This window comes from Vollenhovia emeryi, unplaced genomic scaffold (assembly GCF_000949405.1).
Source record: "Vollenhovia emeryi isolate VEMERY1.0 unplaced genomic scaffold, V.emery_V1.0 DF939189.1, whole genome shotgun sequence".
NCBI lineage: Eukaryota > Metazoa > Arthropoda > Insecta > Hymenoptera > Formicidae > Vollenhovia > Vollenhovia emeryi.
The window spans coordinates 1134523-1149699 of record NW_011967177.1 but is presented as its reverse complement, the minus strand read 5'-3'; the positions used below and the strand labels follow the sequence as shown (position 1 = coordinate 1149699).

Genomic DNA, 15177 nt, shown 5'->3' with positions numbered 1-15177 from the left:
TTAATTACTCGTTAACTATTACGAAAATTGCAAAATGGTACAGGACTTTTTCGTTCATCTCGATCCGTTCTACCTTCTGAAAAATTTTGTCGGATATGGAAAGACTCACCCTGTATTATATCCGCAGTTCTTTGTGACAACTGACCGTCGCGGCTTCGAACATCAAAGAACAAGCGCTATCCGATTCGCCTTTGTCTCGGGTCGATGACCCGAACTTTATCGGAAGATACATCACTGGTGACTTAAAGCATATCCCTCTATTATATTTACTTATCGGAAGACTTGAGCGCTTGATCAAAGGCCCGAAGCGCGCTTGGTTTTTTCCAGAAGCCTCGCTCGGCAAGGCTTTGTAGTGGGCCCACTATATTTTCGTCGCAACAATGTCACAAAATGATATACATGCAACTTAATGAATATGAATATAAGGAGCATTTAATAACATCTCATAGCTATATACCATAACCATTAATATAATGTATTTTATATTTGAGAATTTCATATATATGATTTTTATATATGTATACATAATATTTATTTGAGTCTTGTAAATAAAACCACAGACCATATATGTATACTATTAAACTGCTCGACGCCATCTGCTTTATTTCCAGGTATGTTATTAAATGCTCTTTATATTCATATACACTAACAAAGTTGTATGTATAACAAATTTCTATAGTTACTGGACTGTTCACTAAAATTATTTCGTACGTGATAGAGGCAGACACAAGTATAACCGTGCCACTTCTAACAGCAGTATTCATGATCGGATCTTGTATTCGAGATCGTCTTAAATACGACCTCAACGCTCCGTACAGTTACTTCATTAGATGGATGAAATCTTAAGATCATGCCCAGACTGGACATGATGTAAGATCGTCTTGAATACATGATCAGTGAAGTCAGTAATATCAGTAAGGTCGGTAGTATAAAATTAATTGAATGTTCTTTACCGTATGGAAAAAGTAGAATCGTGTCCAATGTTTTACTCACGTGGAAGGTGTATACCTTATCTATTGCATCAGGAAGAGTGGTCGACTAACTTGGTTACCCTACCACGTGCGTCACGTTATTCTTTAACATCCATGTTAGTCGTTGTGACTGACTGCATGTGGGCAATCGCAACCCAAGGAGAAATAACTCGTCGATAGATGTGATCTCGAATCGACATTGAAGCAGTAAAGTCGACGATAAATCGACATCATTTCTATGTCGATCGATGAGTCATTTTTCGCTGCACCTGTAGCACAATGCTTTGACCAAATATTGGTTAAACGTTGACCAGAAATTCAATAGTATTGGGTTAATCTTTAGTAAATGCACTGTGCTACTGGGGTGAGTATATTATCAAACGGAACATTCCTGTTGACTAGTAGAAAGACACAAGATCTGAGATGTTCTCTTCGTCGTACAGTTTGCTGACAACGGGTAGAGAAATAGGTAGAGAAAACGTAGGAAAAAAATAGATAAAACAAGAAAATAATTACACTTTTATATGTCCTTTCAAAAAACGATTGTTTTCCCCAGTGAGAAATGATACATCGGATCAATGTCGCTTGATGTCGAGTTTATCAGATCGTATCGACCGATATATGTATACTCGAAAAATTCCTATTAGATTCACATGTTTAAATTTACACAAGCGATAATCCAGCATTGGCGCTTAAATTTCTTTAATCGCTGAAACTAGAACTCTTCCTTAACGGGAAAATACCCAGTCAGAAATGACTCGTCGTTCGACATCGAAACGACGCCATATCGACATCGAAACCGTCATATTGACGTCGATTCGACGTCGTTTTGACATCGATCTACGAGTCATGTCTGACTGGGTATGGCAGACGATGGATCGAACCGAGGACTTTACTATTTCTAATCGCTCGTGCTCGTTCAGAGCTACACACCATTCCAACCAATCATAGGTAAAGTTTCTCATGGCGTGACCACATACAGCATCATCTTAAGAGATCACTAGAGTGAGCGTAGCGCAGTAGGTAAGGCGCATTGAGCTGTAAATATCTGAATCGTCACTTAAAGCCTGGTTACAAGTTTTTTAATTTTCTTATATTGTTATAAATATATGAATATAAAATATCTAAAGAAAATGCCAATTTTAAGAATGTCATTAAATTGATTATAAATTTAATTAAAGTAAATTATTTCGGCATCAGTTAAATATTGTGTTTCAAGGCTGAAAGTTGTCGGCACACAGTTGCTTTGTTTAAAAAAGATAGATGCACGCAATGTATACGTAAAAATAAACTTAGACTAAGATATTAAGTATATAAGATCCAGCATGATTGTAAACAGCGTCTCTATTATTTTTACGTTAATCGCATAAAGTGGTCGAGTTTCTTATTACTAATAAAGTACATAGGCGTGCGCGGACTATTTTATTTGATGGTGCCATGGTGCCGTAGGGCGATTCCAATTTCCAAAAATTTAAACAAATAAAATGAAACAGGAAAAGTCGACATCGGTAAAATTTTAACTACACATACTTTACTTCTTCGCGAAAAGAAAAACGATTACATACTATATAGTAAATAAAAATATTAAAATGTTCCAATAGAAATAAAATGCAAAGAAATAGAACATGCAAATAACATATCTCCATTAGTCCATTCACTAACAAACTGACAGTATATTTAAAGTTCAAATTGACGCTTCCTTGCCTAGAGAGACTTTAACTCGTCTCTGACTTCGCTGGATAGACGAAAATAAAATTTTTATGTTTCTGGAAAAATGAAAAACCTGCTTTTGGGGGATGGTATTTGGTGGTGTCAAATGGTGCGGTATCATCCGTGTTTTTTTTAAATTTAATTGGAATTTGATATTATTCATTGTAATTTGCGACACAATTCAATTTAATTCAAGAATAAACATGATTTTATTACATTCTTTTGTTTCAGGAAAGTAATGCATCCGCATCGCAGGCATATGAAATACTGCAGAATGATCAAGTTGGCAGGTCAGAGAAAAGGAAGAGTACAACTGATAAATTGTTCAAACCTAAGTTACAATTCAATTTGATACTTCCAGATACATGGTTGCGAGCAGAGAACTACAGGCTGCTGAAGAAATTGTCACAGAGATGCCGTTCGTCATCGGACCTAAGGCGTGCACTTATCCCTTGTGTCTCTCGTGCTATACACCTTGGCCCCTTGAACCGGATAACAAATCACTATGTTCTAAATGCGGATGGCCCGTCTGTGACCAGGACTGTGAGAATGCTTTGCAACATAAAGATTACGAGTGCCAGGTGTGTAAGACTGTAATTGAAGTACTGCCTTAGAAAAATATGGCTATAAATAGACATTTCTAGTAAATGAAGATGATGAGAAGCTTTAGAGACTGCCATACGCAATCTTCAGTCTTTAAATTCATGCAAAGCCATCAATAGCAACGGGCTTCCCTTAACTGCGAATGTTTATTCTCAATACTGTGTGTTTTACATGTTTAAAGATCTATTTTCTTCAATAGGTGTTTACACAGGCGAACGAGAAGTTTAACGTAGACACCACACTAGATGGTAACAGCGAAAACGGTGTTCCGCAATTAGAATGCATAACGCCGTTGAGACTATTGTTGGAGTCGGAGAGAAACGTTGCAAGGTGGAACAAGGAGGTAAAGAATATGGAGGCGCATAATAAGATAAGATGTCAGAAACCGCAATGGAAGTCGGATCAAGTCAATATCGTGGACTATCTGAGAAAACGGCTCAAACTTGATAGGTACATATTTGCAGTTCTTTGCTAACGTCCCATTAAACACCAACTGAAAGTACACATATTTGTTTTCACATTTATATTGTTGATATTGTTGAATGAGAAATTATAATATTGATGTTACGTAACTGTCAGTTACATAGATTAACGCATGTTGTACGTGACAATTACATTGTTGAGTAGAAAATAATATCGATGTTATGTGACTGTTAGTGGGCGTTTAGTCGCATATTCCTGATATATTGATATGGAATTGTTGTTCTTCAAAATGAATATTAAACAGATTCTCGGAGGAGTACATACAAACGGCATGCGGTATTCTGGAGATAAATACGTTTGAAGTGCGGACACTAAAAGGATTCGGTGCACGTGGCATCTATCCGATAACTGCTATGATGAATCACTCGTGCGTCTCCAACACGTCTCACAGCATATCGCCAGTGGATTACAAGTATATTAATCAGTAACCGTTGCTTGAGCTAAAACAAAACGAAAACACAATTTTTGTAATGTGACAAAAGGTCTGAGCGGTATCTTAAGTAGCAACGATTCTCATCTATTTACTTTAGTTGCTACACGCTCACGTACATACGTACAATCTTGCCTCAAGTAAGTCAAGCGTAACGCACGATCCCCAGAAAGTCTCGCGCGGTTTATTATGCTGATGAAGATACGCCTCGTATGAGATACTATGTGCGAGTAGTAATTATGTACACGGTTCTCGCGCGTTTTTCCACAGGTTGCGACTGCGTACCACAGTTAAAATTCCTGCAGGCGGTGAACTCAACGCGAGTTACACGCACTCGTTATTGCCGACGATGCTACGGAGAGAGCATTTGCTCGAAGGCAAACACTTTGCGTGTGCTTGCCCCCGATGTTCAGATCCTACGGAACTGGGCACTCACATGTCCTCACTGAAATGCAACAAGTGCGACAACGGAATCATTTTGCCGCTGGATTCTTTGGGTACCAATGTCATATCTATTAATGGTTTTTTTTAGTAATTATTTTCTTCAAGTTGTATGCGACGTTAATTGGGCAGAAATTAAGAATTGAAACAGATATGCTCAGTTTAGTTTTAAACATTGCAATCGTGCAACAATGATTCTTACATTTATTTATGTAGAAAGCAAAATGTAGGAATCAACATAAAGTTCTTTCAGTTTCAGGAATTAAAATTTCCACGTCTCGGACTAATTAAAGTCCTAATTACAAAATCATTTTCTATTTCGTCCTTCTTTCCTTCTCCAAATATTTGGATTTTGCCGTAATCACTTCTAACTCTTTACACTTTTTATTAAATACTTTACATCTCTTATTTTCCTTCCTCTAACTGCCTTTGCACGCCTCTTCCCGTGCTCATTAATTCCTCTTTTATAAATTAAGAATACATAAAAGCAGTGATTACATCTACGTAATCAACGATATTTTTTTAGACTCGGAAAGTACATGGAAGTGTACGCACTGCGAATTTTCTACCAATGGTCAGGCAGTACGAAAAATTCTCCGAATCATTCAAGCGGAAGTAGATACCGTTGAAGCTATCAGTGGAGCCGACGGAGCCGATGCAATTCACCAAAGAGAAATTGTAATGAAAAAGTACCGATCAGTTTTGCATCCCCGTCATGCCTTTCTCTCCATGTTAAGGTATGGGAACACAATTGCCAGATAATAAACATCTCTAGTAGGTAATGACATAGAATTAATTAAATTCAATTCAATCAAAAAAAACAAAATCAATTTGACCGAGCTTAAGCTTCGACACCGTTTTTCTAAATTCACAATTGTCTGAAAATATATTCAATAATATATTAACGAATAATTATGTGCATTCTGGCGTGCACTTTTCATAGCATATTATTAAAAATTTTTAATTGTGGGATATCATATTTCTTAGGCACTCGTTGACTCAAATGTACGGTCGGGTTAATGAGTATCTGTTGGATGATTTGCCGATTATTGTATTGGAGCATAAAGTCGATATGTGCCGTTTATTACTTCAAGTACTGGATGTTGTAGAACCTGGGTACAGTCGTGTAAGAGGTATATGCTTCTTAAACGCGTTTCCAATTAGAGGAAATACATTTAAATAACTTTATTGCTTTACCTTTTTGACAGGTATGACGTTATACGAATTACACGCACCGTTACTATTTTTGGCGAAAGATCAGTGGAATGCCGGTGTCATTGACGAAGCGGGACTGAAATCCAAAATGATAGAAGCGGCAAATATTTTAAAAGAGGCGGCTACAATATTAAGCTTAGAGCCATTGGAGACGCCCGAGGGACAAATAGGACTCGTCGCAAAGGAGTCTATAGTTCAACTGGAACAATCCATAAATGATTTATAAAAATCTGTCTGTTGTAAAACCTCGTTATTTGAACAAATTTATTCTATTAATAACATTATATTTTTTTCCATAATTACCAGCTTACTATTTTTCAGAGAATAGACACTTTGTTAGAAGATTATCCCAATCGTTACATACTAATCATTTCTCATTATTGTCCTTAAAGCAGAAATTGTTAGCGGCCTGCAAAAGGGAAATAACATATCTCTATCCTTAGAAAAAGATTGTACAAAAAGATGCTAGAAACTTGTAAGGAAGTCTGTAATGTTTTCAACATAATACAGCCGGACATATCGCACTTAGGTATATGATTGTTTATTTAAATTTAGTTATCCTGCATAAAATATTCTGATAACATAAATTATAAATTTTTGGAAGAAATAACATTTTCACGTTATAAAATTTTATAAAGATATTTTTATACGATTATAACAAATACTTATATCAATTTAAAAAATAAAAATTCTTAAAATTTACAGAGATAATAGGTAGAAATGGATAAACATTTAATATTTATGAACAATACGCATTTTGCACCTTATATTTTCAAAGATTTTCGCTAAAAATAAAACCAAATCTGTTACTTTTCACGGATTACTTTAACCACTAAATGTTGACACAGCGTTAAAAAATATTTTACGAGATGCTCTACATTTCTACAACATATCCGCAGCCTATTAACATCGGTGAAAGTCAGTTCCGACCGTGAGTGAATGAGTGAGAGAAAATAACGGAGTCTATCAGCAGCCACTACGTCAGTCGCGCTCCCCTTTAAATATAATTCAGTTATATACAGAACGACACATGTGGATATTCTTTCTTCAACAGATAAACTAAGTTTAAGTCATTGCACATAACATAGATTTTTTCCAATTTAGGACACTGCCTGAGAATTGCCGATATGTTCTGAGGTAATGGTCGCAAGTGTGCTTGTTTTAAGTTTTTACAAAGCGTCAGTTCTTCGCCCGAACTGCCATAGAGACCGCTCAAATTGACTTCTTCCAAGCGTTGACAGGCGGAAAACAATTTACGCAAGCTACGCCTATTGATTAACCCATTGTTCCTGTAACAAAAGCCATGCTACTACTACGGTTTTTCAATCAAAAAGAGAAAAACAACATAGCTGTTTCGTGATGCTTGCAAGAGACGTAAAGATACAAATTGTCATAAAGAATGTGTACGATAATATGCGTTTTCAAAGAAAGTGTGGCACACGTACATCTTCTGAATGTGCAGTTTCCGTAAGTCTTTACACTCGGCGAGAGCATCAATACCTTGCGATGTAATTAAACCGCCAGATATATCTAGTATTTCCAAGTCTGGGCACGATTCTTTTAATTGTATTGCAATTGAGTCTAGACACAACCTGTTGCGTTCATCTACAAAGGGATACCTCGGTGATGCAGAGTCTCCAAATGGATTGTCTTTCGGCAAGTTGTTCAAATTTAAGTCGCGTATCCGACGATTTCTTCGCAGTATTTTGCAAATAGATGCAACTGTTATACGTGTACATTTAAGGTTTAACACCTCTAAAAATTCTAAATTTTCAAGATATGAAAATGCATCTCCGTGGTAATAACAACAGCTGAGATCCAATACTAAAAAAAAACATATGTATAGAAATTAGTCATATGCAATTCACCCATAGTCTTAATAATCATATTTATTTTTGTACCTCTCAAGTTCTTGCACATATTCGCAATTTCAAGTAACGCACAGCTATCAACAAATCTGCAGTTACTTAATCGCAAGTGTGTTAAACGCCCATCGCAACTTTCAAGAAATTTTTTAAAATGCAAAAAAGAAACATTGCTTGATGTAAGATCCAACTGTCGTAAATGTTCACATCTGGATATAAAGTATAATATAATATCATCAATATACATAGAATGCATATTGCGCATATTTATTAAATTCAAGCACTTGAAGAGAGAACCATCTCGTGTTAAGTTATTCAGATGTTTATTCATTGTGCTCATCCGGCACAACGATCTTATATCTAACTTCTTTAATATTTTTAGTATCACTTCATCCTGCAAACATAAAATATAAAATTTTAATACATGAGACAACTTTAATAATAGACAATAAACGTTACTATGAAAAATGGACTTCTTCTAATACTTTACAGGTAGCATAGAAAAACTGCAACGTTTGTGCTCCTCGGATTTATCCAAAGAGAGTTTGATATCTTTTTTAATCTGTGTACAATTCGACTGCAAATCGCTGTGACCATTAAAATAAATTTTCATTATTAAAAAAATAAAGAAATTAAATATTACTTAATTAACGTTAATGCTTATAATACCTCTTATAAATAGTACAATATTTAGAAAAATTCTTTCGAAGAGACATTATATCACAATGTGCTCGTTCATGATCAACTGTTAAATTATCGACGGTCTGGTAGTCCATCATTCTTAATATATTAGTTAAACTCTGTTCAGAATTTTTCGGACGGATCAATTTTGATGTACCGATAAGCATCACACCTTCTAGATATGTATGATAATCCCGTAAACAGTACAAAAATTTTAATCTAAGCTTTTTGGTTTTAAAGTCACAAGACTGCAAAGGTGGGGAAAATAGCCGTGCCGCACATGAAGGAAAAAGCTGACGTTGACCAGTCCATAATACAATCCATCGATTATCTTGAGAATCTTGAGCCCAAATTTGAATTACATACCCAGGATTATGTAATTCATATACAGATACCCTTATTGGATATACAGCTTCATCGAACTCAAGATCTTCAAAATAGAAAATTTATTTACAATCTCTTCTGAACATAAGCGTATTTTTTTAGTTTGAATAATATCTTATTTATTAAGTCATACGCACCAATGTAATTGTAAAATATATTCCTGTCATCTTGTAATTTATCACATGGGGATAATATGTGCACTTGTTTCTGCCATGTTGTTGAAATTTCGAAACCACTAGATGCCTACATTAAAACAGTTAAAAAAAGTGTCGAATATTACAAGATCTTGCAAACGTAAAGTTAGATTGCGATTCTTTTCTACAAGACAATAACAAATAATATCAGAAAATGCATGTACCATAACAAATGATTTCGAAAATTTATTATTATTTTGATTTGTGGTAGGATTTCCAATTAAATTCTTAGAAGTATCTTTTAAAATTAGTTTGTTAGAGCTATTCTTTCTGATATACTCCGTATCTTTGCTACTGCTGTCCCTCGCAAATTGGTAGAAAAAATCAACATTATCCTCTTCCACCATTACTCTGTCAACAGAAGGACATCGGTCTTTGATCTTCTCCTAGAAAGAAGAAGAGATTGTCATACTGACTCTTTGAAGAAAGATGAAGGACATGAAGTGTAATAATTTATCTATTACAATTATACTGCAAAGATTATTTAATTGTAAATTAATTTAGGTTGCTTCTATGTTGTCATTACTGACAATTAGAGGTAATTAGATTTTGTCCATCAGGGTACGTCATACAAATGCTATTTATTAGCCGAACAGCGCGTCTAATAGGATCATACTTAAAAGTTTTAATAATTTACGAAATTATGTAATATTATATAAACTAAATTTGCATGCGCAAACTTTCCCGTAAATTTTCCGATTGTATATTATACATATAAGTAAACAGTAAATATTTTAATTCTTTGCTTCACAAATCAATTATTTAACTAATATTTTCATATTACATATAAGTAAACAGTAAATATTTTAATTCTTTGCTTCACAAATCAATTATTTAACTAATATTTTCACTTACTCTTTCGCATTTCTTCCATTTCTTCCATAAAGGTGTCCATAAAGATTGGCACATATTAAATGAAACCAGGAAGATGTCAATCGTTAATTCTAAGTTGACTCAATGTTCTTAAGAGTTTACGATTAACGAGTGTCACGGCAAAGAGCAATCTATACATACAAGTAGCATAATCTGACTGATTTGAATGTATACAGAGATATAATGAAATACAATTTTGCAATAAAATACAGATTAATTTATTGTATGTTAAGAAAGTGTTACTTATTCCAGTTGTTATAAATATTTTGATAATGTAAATATTTAATAAAAAGATCAAACACAATATCTGCCGGAGATAAAATTGTAGCACTAAATGTGTGAAATCTTATATGAAAATGTTATTTTAATAGTGGTACTGCTCCGTTTTCATCAATTTCAAAAGAATATCGGTTCTTAAAGTTATAATAAATAAAGAAAAAAAATCAAGATTGTGGTGTTATGCTAATCGTGGAAGAAGTTTTAGTACCAGACTCAAGCGAAGTTGTATCTCTATTAAAATAACTTTACGTAAGATTTTCGTATATACGATTCTTATATAATTTTTATATGTATAAGACTCTTGTAGATAGAACCACAGACTTCTATTACTAGTAGACTGCTCGCTTCGCCATCATTTTTACTTCAGGGGATGTCATTGAATGTTTTTTATATTTCTACAATAAATCACATACACATAGCATAAACATTTACATATTACTAGACTGATCACTATAAATATTTCGTACGATAGAGAAAGACAGAGATAAAAATGAGCCGCTACTAATGATAGTATTCATAATCCAATCTTATATTCAAGAGCATTTTAAATTCAATCTCAAGACTCGACTGTATGGTCATTTAACTAATTGACTGAAATTTGAAAGCCACGGCCAGACTTAAGATGATATCAGATCGTTTCGAATATAAAATCGATAACCTCTGTAATATAAGATCGATTGAATGTTTTTTACCGCGCGGCAAAAATAAGATCGGCGGAAATTATATATCTATTGCCTTATGCAGAATTCACACTGGATACGAAATCTGACGTACGACGTCCGATATGCAATATGATTGTGCGTGTGTGCGTACACGCGCGCGTGTAATCCATCTATAGATTGTAATATATCTTTGGATGGTATTATATTATATAACTTTATTTTAAGCTCATTGTTTCAAATTGGATTTCAAGTAATTTTAAGATTTTCAATCTCCAGTCAACAGACAGAGTTATTGTACAACATATTAATTGAAATGATCTTAAGACAGCAGCATATAATGCAATTTTTCGTACTAACTCGTATGCAATCTAGTAAATTGTTGGAAATGCAGCATGTAATACGCAATAGTTGTAATTTAACTTATATATCCCGTGCAAGTTTGCACGAAAAATCGTATTGTTGGTTTAAATTAGTTTTAGATCAGTTAAGAAATACTACCATATGACTCTAACGAGCATCTGTTCCAATACTAATGGATTTTTCACATACAACGCTGAAACACGTATATCACGACACATGACAAACGCAGTTTGACATCAGACAAGATTCAATATTCATTTGATATATATTTTCTTGCATTATAACTTAATCAGAAAATAAATATTTACCTTGTGCGTGTTGCAATTACTACGTTTATATAACCCACCTTAATTGAAACATAAAAAGTCTTCGTCGGCAAACAATATGTATTATACACAATGCGACTTCACAGATGACATATAAAAATGGTGCGATAACGTATCAAAATGATAAGAGGGAAGATTTTTAGATAACTTCGTTCAAGTTTTGGTTAAAGAAACTGCCGAACACTGTCAGTGTTACCAACAGTATTTCTACCAACAAGATTTCTCTTCTCCCCTCCTTCTCTTTTTCATTCTAATACAAAATGTATTTTTATTTAGCAACTCCGTTGACTAAATTAATTAATAATTAAATTGAGCGGAATTTGATCGAAGCAATCCTTAACGGGAATGTTTTCCAGTAAAAAGTACACAATTTTACGGGATTTGTTATCTAATATATTTTTAAATCTCCAAATGTTTTCTTTATAGACCACTTAATATCTAGTCCATACCTAGTCAATCCACAGACTCTCTTTATTCATGGATATGTTACGATGTTCGCTGCCAGTAACTTGAATATCAAGTAGTACATAGCCAATTTGCACTATGATATTCCTAATCAGCGCATCAAAATACGTAGAAATAGTGAGTTTTGATAAAATCGGGGGTAGTACTTTTCGAAACTTTATCCTAAAACAATTTATTAATTTTGAGAAATTATTTCAACTTTCAAATGTGCAGATAAACTGAAAAACAACAAAATTATTTTGATGCGCTTGCAGTCTACAAAATATCCAAGGCCTACCAACATCGGTGAAGGACAGTTCCGACCGTTCCGTTATTGTACTTTACACAAAGACACATGTGGTAATTTTTGCTTCATCCAGTGAACTAATTCACCGTCACCTTTCATAAACCAAATCTTTTGCAATTTTGGACACTGGACGACAATTGCAAACATGTTTCGAGATAACGTTCTCAAATATACTTGTTTTAAGTTTGTACCCAGCGTTAGTGATACGCTGAAATCATCATCGAGATACATCAAATAAATATCTTCCAAGTCTTGACAGGAGGAAAACAATCTACGCACCCTCTTTTCAATTCGTCCATTGTTTCTGTAATAAAAGCCATGCTACTACTACGGTTTCACAATCACAAAAAGAAAAACAACATAGTTGTTTCGTGATGCTTGCAAAAAATGTAAAGATACAAATTTTCATAAAAAATGTGTATGATAATATGTATTTTAAGAGAAAATATGGCATACACACGTACATCTCCTGAATGTTCAGGTTCCATAAGTTTTTACACTCGGCGAGAGCATCAATACCTTGCGATGTAATTAAACCGCTAGATATATCTAGTATTTCCAAGTCTGGGCAAGAATTTTTCAACGTTATTGCAATTGCGTCTAGATATAATTTGTTGCGTTGTTTCTCTCCATGGCGAAACACTTGCATTGTAGAATCAACTGGACAATAATTCGTCACATTGCTCAAATTTAAGTCACGTATCCGATGATTTTTTCGCAGTATTTTGCAAATAGATTCGGCTCTTATACGTGTACATTTAAGGTTTAACTCCTCTAAACATTCTAAATTTTCGAGACATGAAAATCCATCTCCATAGTATTGGCAATAACTGAGATCCAATACTAAAATATATATGAGTTAGTCATATAATATTTTCCCATAATCTTAATAATCATGCTTATTTACATACCTTTCAAATTATTGCATGTCGCAATTCGTAATAAAACCAATTCGTCAACAAATTTGCATTTACTTAATCGTAAGTGCGTTAAACGGTCATCGCAACTTTCAAGAAACTTTGCGAAATGCGAAAAAGAAATATCACTCGATGTAAGATCCAACTGTCGTAAATGTTTACATCTGGATATAAAGTATAATATAATCTCATCAATATACATAGAATGCATATCGCGCATATTTATTAAATTCAAGCACTTAAAAAGAGAAGCATCTCGTGCTAAATTTTGAAAGCGTTTATCTATTGTGCTCATCCGGCACAACGATCTTATATCTAACTTCTTTAATATTTTTAGTATCACTTCAACCTGCAAATATAAAATAAAAAATGTTAATACATGAGATAACATTAATAATATTATTATACTAAAAAAATAGATTTTTTGAAATATTTTACAGGGAGCCTAGAAAAACTGCAACTTGTGTGCTCCTCGGATTCCTCAGAAGTAAGTTTAATATCTTTCGTAATCTGTGCATAATTCAGATGCAAATCGCTGCGACTGTAAAAATAAATTTTCATTATTAAGACAATAGAAAAATGAAATATTATTTAATTAACGTTAATGTTTATAATACCTTTTATAAATAGTACAATATTTAGAAAAATTCTTTTGAAGACAATTTATATCCCAGCATATACAATTATAAGCAGCTGGTGCTTTATCGATAGTCTGACAAGAGTTTATACTTTTAAACATATCAGTCAAACTCTGTTCTGAATTTTTGGGAAGGATTAATTTTGATGTACCGATAAGTATCACACTGTCTACACATGTGTAATAATCCCATACAGTGCACATTAGCATTATTCGTAACTTTTTGGTTTTAAAGTTGCAAGACTGGAGAGGCGGGGAAAAGTGCACTTGCTCACAAGATACAATATTACGTTGTCTAGTCCATAATACATCCCATCGATTATCTTCGGAATTTTGAGTCAAAAGTTTAGTTATACATCCACCACTATACCATTCATGTATACAGACTCTAATTGGATATACAGCTTCCTCAAACTCGAGATCTTTAAAAGTGAAAAACTTAATTGCAATCTCTTCTCAATACAAACATATCTTTTTTAACAGTATCTTATTTATTAATTCAAATGACACATACCAATATGATTGTAAAAAACGTTACTGTCATCTTTCAATTCACCATAACATTTTTTACCTAAGCCTATCATACGTCTTTCTTTCTCCCATGATGTTGAGATTTCAAACCCTCCAGATTTCTGTGATAAAAATGTTAATCAGGTGTCGTATATTACAAAATCCTGCAGTATAGAGTTAGATTTCGATTATTTTCTACAATACAATACCAAATAATATCAGAAAATGTATATACCATAGTAAGTAATATTCGAACATCATGCATATCTTGATTTTTGGTAGATTTTCCGATTAAGTTCTTAGAAGTATCTGTTACAATTTCTTTGCTGGAACTGGTGTTTTCTATATACTCCTTATATCTGACATTGCTGAGCTTCCCAAATTGGTATTTAAAATCTACATGATCATTTCCTACATGTACTCTGTTAACACATGGATATCGGCTTTCGTGCTCCCCATAAATAGGGCAATTAGATCCCATATTCTCTGTCTGAAAGAAAATGAAAGAAATGGGTTGTAATAATGTTTCAGTTTTTTTACTAGTTTGTATATATTAAAAAACTATTACTTATTCCAATTATTTTAAATATTTCATATTGTAAATATTTAATACAAACTTTAAATACAATATCTGTCCGAGACAAATCTGTGGCAGGCAATATATGTATAGAACATACACGAAGGTGTTATTTTAATAGTAGCACAGCCGCATTTTTATCACTTTCAAGATACTGGTACTTAGAGTAAAATAAAGGAGAAAAATTCAGAGTTATGGTCTTATGCTGACCATAGAAGAAGTTGAAGGGATATTAGACTCAAAGTAAAAAGAATAGTCTTGTATATCTGAAAGACTGATTAATTAATGTCACAAGAAGTTGAGTTGTA

The 15177-nt window shown here is 33.6% G+C and overlaps 3 protein-coding genes across 7 annotated transcripts; 1 reads left to right on the top strand and 2 right to left on the bottom strand.

The window, feature by feature from the left end:
* The first annotated feature begins 189 nt into the window (after nt 1-189).
* Nucleotides 190-6385, top strand: LOC105562422. Of its 3 annotated transcripts, none has more exons than XM_012013253.1 (9): nt 190-237; nt 2913-2971; nt 3043-3262; nt 3484-3734; nt 4012-4179; nt 4468-4694; nt 5165-5375; nt 5626-5771; nt 5847-6385. In XM_012013253.1, the coding sequence occupies exons 1-9, from the start codon at nt 205-207 to the stop codon at nt 6077-6079; spliced, it is 1548 nt and encodes a 515-aa protein (XP_011868643.1). In that variant the 5' UTR covers nt 190-204; the 3' UTR covers nt 6080-6385. The 3 variants fall into 3 exon arrangements, with proteins under 3 accessions (XP_011868643.1, XP_011868644.1, XP_011868645.1); XM_012013254.1 differs by lacking the exon at nt 190-237 and adding an exon at nt 875-919 and having other exon boundaries at nt 5847-6381; XM_012013255.1 differs by lacking the exon at nt 190-237 and adding an exon at nt 1303-1335 and having other exon boundaries at nt 5847-6381.
* Nucleotides 6386-6510: 125 nt separating this feature from the next.
* Nucleotides 6511-14826, bottom strand: LOC105562421 (F-box/LRR-repeat protein 4-like). Of its 3 annotated transcripts, none has more exons than XM_012013250.1 (8): nt 14528-14823; nt 14297-14414; nt 13763-14204; nt 13584-13686; nt 13140-13494; nt 12693-13071; nt 12220-12532; nt 11811-12104 (listed from the first exon to the last, which is right to left on the bottom strand). In XM_012013250.1, the coding sequence occupies exons 1-7, from the start codon at nt 14771-14773 to the stop codon at nt 12253-12255; spliced, it is 1923 nt and encodes a 640-aa protein (XP_011868640.1). In that variant the 5' UTR covers nt 14774-14823; the 3' UTR covers nt 11811-12104; nt 12220-12252. The 3 variants fall into 3 exon arrangements, with proteins under 3 accessions (XP_011868641.1, XP_011868640.1, XP_011868642.1); XM_012013252.1 differs by having other exon boundaries at nt 11811-12436; nt 12508-12532; XM_012013251.1 differs by lacking the exons at nt 11811-12104; nt 12220-12532; nt 12693-13071; nt 13140-13494 and adding exons at nt 6511-7142; nt 7299-7677; nt 7755-8112 and having other exon boundaries at nt 14528-14826.
* On the bottom strand, nt 8644-10030 carry LOC105562420. The gene is made up of 3 exons (XM_012013249.1): nt 9833-10030; nt 9142-9363; nt 8644-9026 (listed from the first exon to the last, which is right to left on the bottom strand). The coding sequence occupies exons 1-3, from the start codon at nt 9884-9886 to the stop codon at nt 8850-8852; spliced, it is 453 nt and encodes a 150-aa protein (XP_011868639.1). The 5' UTR covers nt 9887-10030; the 3' UTR covers nt 8644-8849.
* Nucleotides 14827-15177: the final 351 nt, after the last annotated feature.